The following is a 10574-nucleotide window of genomic DNA, read 5'->3' as shown; positions in this document are numbered from 1 at the left end:
GTTTTTTTTTTTTGTGTTTTTTTTTTTTTTTTTTTTTTTTTTTTTTTTTTTTTTTTTTTTTTTCAACTCCTTAAAAATGTAGCAGTCATTCTTAATAATGTGGACAGAATGAAAATCAGGCTGTAGGATTAGGTTTGGCCCATGTTAAGGTTTGCAGACTTTTACTTTAGTGGATAAAACAATACTATTATTTTTGGAGTTTGTCACTTTTCCACAGCAATGTTTCCTAACGTGGTATTGGACAATCTGGGCAGTATATTAGCAAGTTTGTGAGGCTTCTTAAAAAGACAAATGCCTGGGTGTATCCTTGGGTGGGTGAACCAGAGAGAATCTGCTTGTGGTGTCTCTCTGGCATGGATAGTGCCATTAAAAGCATAGTGATGATGGCTCAGACGTGGTTGTATGAACTACTTCTAGCCAGTAGTTGTTAGTATTGTAAAAGGTGGAAGTAATACAAAGTAGTGTAAATTTGGAGGAGAGGTGGGAATGAGACAGGGTCTCACTGTGTATTCCAGGCTGGCCTTCAACTCACTATGTAGCCCAGGCTGGCCTCAAACTTGCAGTAATTCTCCTGCCTCGGTCTCCAGAGTGCTGAGATTACAGGTGTGTGTCACCACGCCGGCCGGGTAGATTTTCTAAAAAAACTAAAGCTCAGGTTGGTTTGTTTTACTGGGGATTGAACCAAAGGCCTTCTCCCTGAGCTACATCCTTAACCCTTCTTTGTTTTTTAGTTTGAGACAAGATCTCAGCTGGGATTTAAACTTGTCATCCTGCTGTGGCCTCCCAGGGTGCTGAGATTACAGGTGTGTTCCACCACACCTGGCTAAAGCTGAAGTTTTAAGATACATTATTATATTCCTTATGAACTTGCTTTACCAATGCATTTTAAAAGACATTTAAGAAAAACTTAAAAGTCCTTCGTTTTTAATGGACGTAATCTGAGAGATCTTTTGTTATATTGTGTGTATGGCATTGCTACTGTTGAACTGTGCTAACTGGAACGATGCTAATTTCCATTGATGTGTAGCTGTGTGATTGAATTTGTATGTTGGAAAGGTCATTCGAATAATGTTATAGAGAATGAGTAGTAGGGCTGGGATTTAGCTTTGTGGCACTGTGCCGGACACGGGGAAGGGGGGAAAATCTTGAGACAGGACTGGAATGGATTTTGGTTGCTGGGGCCTTAGCCTCGTACTGCTCAGGCTACTTTAGTAGTATGTGTTAGGAGGAGAGCCTGAATTCACAATGGGCATTCCTAAATGTGCCAGTTTGACAATGTATCCTAAAAGATATTGGGAGCTGTTAGAGGCTTTTAAATAGGGACATAATAAGGTAAAGCAAATATTTGACTGATACTAGCTACTGAGTTTGTATAATGAAAATAGAATGAGGGAAGAGAACTAAAAGTAGATTAGCCATTTACAAGATTATTGCAGGGGTTAAGAATGAGAACATAAAAAAACCTAAGTTAGAGAAAGGACAGTGAATAAGAATCTAGGAGAAATAGCATGGAAGATAAGCCCTTTTAGGAGAAGAAAGTTGAAAAAAAAAGACTTGTATTTCAGGAGAAAGTAGGTTAAAATATTTGTATGTATTGTACTGATTGTTGAAATTTAACCTTTCTGGATTTCACCTTTCTCATTTGGAAATGGAATTGGGATAGAGTATGATTTTAAACCTTTGCTTTCAGCTTTAAAATTCTTTAATGCTTATTTTTATTGAACTACTTCAGAGATTGTAGACCAAATTTCAGTATTAAAATATAAATGTGAATGTAAGAGTCAAGATGTCTATAAATTCTCAAGCTGTGAAATTAATGGACTTCATGTAAGGCTTATGCTTTAAATACTTACCAGGACCATGGTGGCTTAGGTATTAACAAGATAAATCATCCAGCACTAAATAATAAGGGTTGGTGTTACAGGAATAATTGATGGACTACAGCTCTACAAGCGTGTTTGTAGAAAATGGAGTGATCATGCTTTAGAGGCTCTAGACGTAAGATCCTTTGGATTACAGAGTGTTAGTATATGTCACAGTCACCTGGATCTAGAAAATCTAGCTTCTCAGGATCAGCTCTCAGAATTTAGTTGATTTTATGGCAAGCCTGGGAATCCATATTTTTAGCAGATTCAGATGCAGATAGTACATGGATGAGTTTTTGTTTGCCTGTTTTGTGTTTTGAGACAGGGCCTAGCTATGATGTGATCTTCCAGGCTCAACCTCAGGAGTGTTGGGAAGACAGGTGTGCACCGCCATGCCAAGCCGCTGGATGAATTTTACTACAGCTTTATCAGTGTCTGAATGACAAATGTCAGATATCACGTAAGAAAAATGTAGAATGTGATGAGCTGAGATATAGGTAATCACCCATGAAACCATTCTATAATCAAGACAAAGAACTTATCACCCCCCACCACAGTTTTCTCCTTACTCTTTGAAATCCACCCATTCCACCTGGCCCTAGACCTTAGATAACTACTTACTCATTTTCTGTCATTATTAGTTTGCATCTCCTAGAATCTTATATGAGAGCTCATACAATATATATACCCCCCCATTTTGGTAATGGGGATCGAAATCAGGACCTGGAGCTTGCAAGGCAGGCAGCACCCTGAGCTAAATACCTGGACCCAGTGTATGTCCTTTTAAATTTAGCTTCTTTAACTCTGTAATGACTTTGAGATTCAGACATGTGTTGGGTATATCGGTAGATTGTTCCTTGTATTGCTGAGTATATTTCAGTGTATGGATGTATCATGGCTTGTGCATTCACGGTTGGTGACATTTGAGTGGTTTCCAGTTTGAGGTTGTCACTAGCAAGTAAAGTTGCTATGAGAATTGGCATGTGACTCTTTGTATGGACATGTGCTTTCATTTTTCATGGATAAATTCCTGGACTGTGTCTTACGTGGGTGTGTATTTAACTTTTGAAGAAACTGCTAGACTTTTTAAACTGGTTTGTATTTCCACAAATTGTGGAATTCTAGTTGCTCTATATCTTCATCAGCACTTGATAGAGTTATTTAAAATTAGAAAAAAAATTTAAAGCGAATCTAGTATGTTTTCAATTTGCATTTCTGTAATGGTTGATGATACTGAACATCTTTCTCAATGCTTATTTGTATACATTTATCTTTGGTGAATTGTATGTTAAACTCTTTTACCTGTCTTTAAATTGAATTACTTCTCTCCTTATTTGATTCTGAGTGCTTTGTGAAGTCCTGACTTTTTGCTGTACACTGTAAAAACACCTGTGCAGTTTTGTAATCATTAAACATTTTTGTTGAAACTGAAGACTCTCTTGTTAGTTACAAATGCATAGCATAGTGAATGTAGTAGTAAAACTAATACTAGTACAGTGTAATTTAACATTAAGAATTGTGAATTTCTTTGTAAAAAACTTACCAATAGTTTAAACAGTGCTTGCTTTCTTTTTACCTATTGTGTAACTTTTTTCTAGACCTCTGCCAAATAGTTTATTTTAAAATTGTGATTATTCCAACATTTTATCCATTAAGTTTATACCTACATTTTATCCATTGAACTTTCAGTGTTATGAAATACATTAGATAATTCTTTTAATACAAACTTTGTTTTTGTTTGTTTTGCTAGCGTGACTTTCTTTGGGACATCTTCATCCTTTTCATCGTAACTTCTTCCATCATTTATGTTGATAAATTTACCTTTACAAAATTCCTTTAGTTTCTCTGATGATGGCAGTGTTGACATTCTCACAGCTTTCTTCTGTAATTCCATTTATGTTTAATTAGAATTTCACTTCCGGCTTTACCACTTTTGTCTTTTTACTGCATTTGCATCTTTGCCAACAGATCCTTTGTCATGGTTTTTAAAAAAATTCCCTCTTTTTTATCCATTTCTGTAAAATGTCACATCAGTTTATTGCAGTGAGACAAGGCAGTGACATAACCTATGTGCCGTGGAGTCTTCACATGTACTGAACAACAGGTGCGCAGTGACCACACACTGACAGGCTCTGAAGGAAGTGGTGTGATGGGCCACTGCTCAGGATGTGAAACCGTGGAGAAGCTAGCAACTACTGCAAGGCATTCTGTATTTCCAGGATCCTCATTCCTCACTGCATTTTAAAAAGACAAAATGAAGGGAAAAAATGTATGAGTATGATTTGTACGACGATAATACTATCTAATTATATTTATGTAGAGCTCATGTATAAGGGACTGTTTTAAATGCTAAACATACATTTGTTTATTTAATCCTCACAGTAACTGAGTGTTAGGTACTTCTTTTATTGCCTCTGTATAGAAGAGCAAACAAAGGTAGACAGGTTCATGTGTCCTAGGCTGAGCCTGACAGTCTGGCTTCAGATCCCATGCTTTATTTGTGTTACCCTGCTCGGTGCATTTCTCAGGCCAGCACTAGTTATAAACTGATTGTTGGAAATCTGCAAAGAATTGAAATTTGTATCGTGTAAGCTTTTACAGTTTTAACTTTTCTAACATTCTTTTTTTTTTTTTCCTAGTAAATTTTGCAGAAGTATTGAACTTTGTTGGGTGGAAATGCTGTAGCTGTGAGCTGTAGTCAAAGGATATGCCTTGGTCTTCATGAAAAGAATAACTCGTGAATGTGTATGTGTGTGAATTTTGATTTCAGTTAATAGAAAACTTTTGGTTCTTTTGTAATAAAAAAGAGGGTCTTTATTATACTCTAATTGGAAAAAGGCAAAGTTTATCTCAGAAGCTTATGCTAAGTATATTTAGGCATCATTTTGAAAGAGGAACACATTTATTCTGTCTGTCTCTGTCTCTGCCTCTTTCTCTTTATCCACCCTTTCCCCCACCCCATTTCTCTTTCTCTTCCTCCTTCCTGCCTGCCTTTCTCCCATTCTCCTCCTCTCTTCTCCCGCTTTCTCTCCTTACCTACTTGGTTTTGGACCATGGACACTCTACCACTGAACTATATCCCCAGCCCTTCTTTAGTTTTTATTTTGAGACAAAATCTTGCTGGGTTTTTGAGTTCTCCTCTCTCAGCCTCTCCCCAGTAGCTGGGATTACTGGTATGTATCACTGCACCTACCAAGTTTATCAGTTTCTTTAATGGGTGGAGAACATACATAGCCTGTTAAAAAATACAGTATGTGTTTAAAATTTTTAAGAGTGTATTACCATGCAAGGCACATTGCCATTAATTACCCTCAAGAACTTCTCATCACTTCAAACACACTCATCCCATTATTATTGCCACTTTCTGAAGCAGTTCCTAAAGTTCTCTTTCGTAAGTGTCTTTTGAGTTGTGATCAAAAAATAGGATGAATGCTGTTCAACATCCTATCTTAAGAAGGGCAGGGTCATAGAAACATGATGATGTGTCCTCATCTACCTTATTCACCGGATCTGGCCCTGTGCCACTTTTGGCTCTTCCTCTGTGTCAAAATGACCATAATTTTGAATTTATTCAGGATATCCAGGCAGCTTTGACAGTGCAACCAAAGACACTCATGAAAGGGGACTTCCAGAACTGCTTCAGGAAGTGGCCACAGTGCTGGGATAAGTTTGTTAAAAAAGAGGGCCATTACTGTAGCGGTGATTAATGGCACCATGTCTTCAAATCCACGTACTAACCAGGCCCAGGTCTCCTTAACTTCTGAGATCAGGCACATTCAGAATGGTATGGCTGTAGGCTGGTACCATGTCTTTTGTAATAAAATTTAAAAATTTATTAACTGTAGTTTTTGATTATACCTACTCTGTGGTGTCACCATAAACATGACACATTAGGACTTAACTGACTTTTACCTCAGCCACTCTTCAACATACCTCATCAGATGATTCTCTTGCTCTTCATATAGAACAGTTTAAAGGGAGAAAAATTTCCAGAAAAGAACGGCAAGTAGAGAACTTCAAGGCTGCTGGTTGTAGTGGCTCACCTGGGAGGCTGAGGCAGGAAGATTGCTGCAGATTCTCAGCCAGCCTGGGCTACATAGTGAATTCAAGGCCAGACTGAACTACACAGTGAGACCCTGTCTCAAAAACCAAAAACCAAAACAAACAAAAAAAACCTCAAGGCTTTGTTTTCATTTGAATTCGTCTTCTGTGTTCCTAGTCCTGCCCTCCCAAACACTGGAGTGTGACCTAAGTTCTGGTAGCCTTTAAATGCTTATTTACTTTGTGTTAAATCTTAAAAATTATCTAGTACTTGATAAATACAAATATATGAAGCACATGTATGCATTATAAAGTATTAATAAGCATTAGGTGAGTCTGTGAACTCACCATTAATTCAAGAACTAGGAATCTACTTTGCTCCTTTCCTGTAAGTACTTCTCCCTTCCTCCCTCAAAAAGTGCTCTTTATTTTGTTTGTCACTTTTATAGCTTTAAAAAATCACATTTGTATATCTCTGAATATGTTTTAGTTTTACTATTTTTTGAACTATATTAAAAAATCTTTAGTTTTTTAAGACTTCATTCAGTGTATTGTTTCATGGCTCATCCTAATTCTTACAAATGCCTGTAACTTTTTCATTGCTCTATAGCTTTTCATTGGGTGAACAAGTTCCTTTATCCACATTCAGTGAATATTTCCCCTCTAACAGGAAGGCTGCATAGTACATGCTTGTACAGTCATTTCTGGTGACATTCATGTACAGGAGTTTCTCTGGGTATATGCCTGAGAGTAGAGTTGTTAGAGTCCAGGTTGTGTAATATTTTCAATTATTAAAATAATGCTAAATACATTCAGTAGTGAATGTAATAGTTTAGAATTCTCATACTGTGTGAATGAGAACACCTATTTATACATACTGATGTCAACACTTGATATTATCAGATTTTGTACTTTTTAATTAATCTAAAGCATGTAAAAAATATTTTGTATGTTTTGGATAAGTGCCAGTGTTGAAGGTTTTCCTTTTTTTGCCGTGCACGTGTGTTTGAGGTGGTCTATTTAGAACTAGTCTGTTTTAAAAATCTTCATCGTCTTATTCTGAATTTTGCAGTTCTTTTGTATAATAGATACTGATTCTTTCTGCGATACGTGTGTTGCCAGCCAGTATCTTATTATAGCTTAACTGTTTTTATGTTCAGTTTTATTAAAGTGTCTTGAAAAGCAACAGTTCTTGTGTTAGTTTGATCAGATACACCCTTTCATTTGTAATTAATGCTTCTTGCATCATTTAAATCAAGCACTTTTTCCCTACATTGGGATCATAAAGGGGCATTCTGTATTTCCTTCTAAAAATTTGAGTTTTGCCCTCAAAGTTTATATTATGATGCCACAGGAATTGGATTTTAATGTATGGTGTAGGATGAGATTTTTTTTCTATATGAATGATCAGCTATCCCAGCCCCATTTATTCTTTCCTTGATAGTCCAGAGCGTAGTCTCTTACTGTTTACCTACTTTTTAGTATCTTTGTTGCTGGGCCATGTATTCACCTTTTGGGCATTGTGTTCTCTTTCATTTACCAGTTTGTCATCTGATAAGTCACTTTCTGTCTTAATTATTATAGTTTTATTTTGCATGGTGATATCTGATTTTGTAAGATGTTCTACTTGATTTCCTGAGCTTTTGACTGTTCTTCAGTTTTTGATTTTTCACATAAATGTTTAAGGTGTTACAACTTTCTTCTATGCAAATGTTACATAGCTTTTGTTAGATTTATTCCATGTTACTTGTACTACTTTTTGTTACTGCAAATTGTATCTGTGAGGGAAAAATTATTTTTTCTGCTTTTAACTTGTGAGGAAGGAAGTTCTTATATTAATAATAATTTCAGTTAACTTGCCAAACTCCTTATGTATTCTAAAATTTTTGGGTTTTGTGGGTAATTAGTCATATTGATGGGAAAATAGGTTTGTTACTTCCTTTAAATTTCTTTTAAACCCTTACTCTCTTAATACTGGCTGGGATCTGCAATATATTGTTGAATAGAAGAAATGATAATGGATGTTGTTTTTTGTTTTTTTTAATCTCATTTCAGATTTAAAAAGAAAGTTAACTGGGCTGGGGACTTAGCTCAGTGGCACTGTGCCTACCTTGCAAGTGTAAGGTCCTAAGTTCAGTCCCTGGTACCAAAAAAAAGCAAACTAATATTTTTTCATTAGGAGTTAGGCTTATTATAGGCTTTTAATAGAGGTTTTGTTTCTGTTCTTATTTTTTACTATATATTTTTTTAATCACAAGTGAATATAGCCTTCATAAACAGCTTTCTTCATCTTTTGAGGTGCTTTATATGGCTGGTTTTGTTTTACCTGGAAATAGGGTGAAAATAGTGTGTAGATAGTTGAAACCAATTTGCATTTCTTAAATCATTTGGCCATGATTTTTAGAAACCTTTTTTCATTTGGCTGTCAAACTAAAAATTGAGGTAATTGCAGAGCATGTATAGATTTAGCAGGCTGTATAAATACCAGTAAATATTTATTGATCTAATCTAAAACTAACCCTGGGCAAAATATTGTTTTCTTATATGTTGAATTCTAAAGCTTTATTTTTCCTATGTCATTATCTCTTTTCTATGTACTGTTTCTTTACAATTAAGTTGTGTGTAGATTTCATGAGACATTTTGAATATAAAGAATAGGTTAAATGAAAAGCACTAAAAACTGTATTTTCTCCACAGAAGCATTTAATTTTACAGAATATATGTTTTTAAAGCTGCAGAACAGAATACTTATTTATTTTAAGAAACATGTCTTAAATCTGTTGGATTCTGAGTTTGGCCCAATTGTAGCACCTACTGTCAGAATGCTTTTTATAGTCCTTTTATTTGTTGCTGTACATTCCAAAGCATACCTGAGTTGAAGTATCAGAAAAGTCCCATTTTAGGGAGCATAGTAATCGGGGTGAGGTGTTGACAGTATCCAGGAGATCCAGAGTAAAAAGGTACTAAAGTTCTAAAGCCAGGAGGTCTTCTTCTTCCAGCGTTTCCCTCAAGTTTTGCAGTTAGACTGCTGTGGCTTTTTTTTTTTTTTTTTTTAAGGTCGATTTCTCTTTTTATTGAGTTTATTGGTACAATCTAGGTATACAATACAGTTACATTCATCATTGGGATTCTGTACCTTTACACAATAGGTCTTGATTCTCATTTTTTCCCCTTGTCCCTGCCCTCCCTTCACCCCCTGCTCCCTTCCCCATTTACAAACACTTTATTTCCTTTTTTTCAGTTACTCATATTTTTTTCCTCTTCCTTATTACCTTTCCCCCCCTTCCCACTTTCCCTACACCTTTAGCCCTTTACTTCCTATTTCACATTATTAATTATCTCATTAGGATCCTGTGTACTATTATAGTTTTTCACGCCAGAGAAACTATTTGGTATTTCAGTTAAAGAAATCTCTGTATGAACATTAAAAATAGGGAATCCTAAAATAAAACTAAAAAGGAAAGTAAAAGAAAAGGCAATGATGTAATATTAAAATAATCCTTAATTCTGGAGATGAAAATGGTCCCTTAACATATTTAAATTGCTTCTTGCTCTTATAGTTTTATCTTATTCTTTTTTTTCATTATTTAGAGAATACTTTATTAGTTTCTGTAATCAAACCCACGTAGATATGACCTTACATATTTAATATGTGTTACACATGTGTACACATGGAAAAAAAAGTGAAAAATAAAAATAAAAAAAATTTAACCTTTCTAGACCAATATGGCTGTCCATTTCTGTACAATGCCAACTCAACACAGTAAACTGGGATGACTTTTTCCAAAATTGGCAGCACCGTTAAAGTTTCCCAAAATTCAATTTATATATATATATGTATATATATTTATATTTATATAAAAAGACTAATAATAGCAGTATGTTATGCATCGATAGCAGCAACAGCTTTTCCAGGTTCTGCAGTCATCTGAACAAAATTATAAACATTTAGCACATTCCATTAAAAAAAAACAAAACAACAAAACAAAACAAAAAAAAAACAAAGAAAAGAATAATATCCAGAAAACAGCAAAGTTTTGTTGCTGTTGTGGTACCTGGCACCATTTTTTTTTATTAGCATCTTAATCATCATCTGGAAAGAGAACATTCTAGAGTAATATCATTAAATGTAGCTCTGATAAAGCATGGTCCCTACTATGTATCATAAAGCAGGTACAAGATATTTTACATTCATAGAGGTATGATACAGTACCGTCCTACATCAATAATACTAGAATCAGTTTTGGTTTGAAATTTACTTTGTCTGCAAATAAGATTGCTACCTCTGTTTTTTTCTGGGCTCCTGTCACATGGAGAATTGTTTTCTATCTTTTCACTTTCAGTCTATGGGCTTCTTTTTGCACTAGGTGTGTTTCTTGTATACAACATATTGTTGGATTTTGCTTCTTATTCCATTTTGCCAGTCTATTTCTCTTGATTGGTGAATTGAGGCCATTGACATTGCTGGTTATAACTGATATGTACTGACTTATTATTGACATGTTATTGGCCTTTTGTTGACTCTTTATACTTTTACACCTTCTTTTAATTTCTTGCCTTGCCTATTTGATTTGCTCTGTTGGGCCTCATGGTGTTGTTGCCTTCATTGTCTTTTTCTAGGATCTTGTTTAGAATTGCTTGTAGTGCTGGTTTGGTATATGTAGTTTC

At 35.1% G+C, this 10574-nt stretch overlaps 1 protein-coding gene across 9 annotated transcripts in view; it reads left to right on the top strand.

The window, feature by feature from the left end:
• Cyrib (CYFIP related Rac1 interactor B) overlaps positions 1-10574 on the top strand; it is a 113719-nt gene that overhangs the window by 45975 nt on the left and 57170 nt on the right. For 2 of the 9 annotated variants that reach the window (XM_019210480.2, XM_019210481.2), the window contains exon 1: positions 4572-4610. The exons of 6 other annotated variants lie outside the window; for them this stretch is intronic. In XM_019210480.2, coding sequence (XP_019066025.1) covers positions 4587-4610 — 24 coding nt within the window. In that variant the 5' untranslated portion in view covers positions 4572-4586. Of the gene's footprint in view, positions 1-4571; positions 4611-10574 lie in introns of those variants that run through there. One more of the 9 variants, XM_010642873.3, reaches the window with a different exon arrangement.

Source organism: Fukomys damarensis, unplaced genomic scaffold (assembly GCF_012274545.1).
Source record: "Fukomys damarensis isolate Sample0158 unplaced genomic scaffold, DMR_v1.0_HiC HiC_scaffold_5, whole genome shotgun sequence".
Taxonomy (NCBI): Eukaryota; Metazoa; Chordata; class Mammalia; order Rodentia; family Bathyergidae; genus Fukomys; species Fukomys damarensis.
This window is presented reverse-complemented; position numbering and strand designations above follow the sequence as displayed.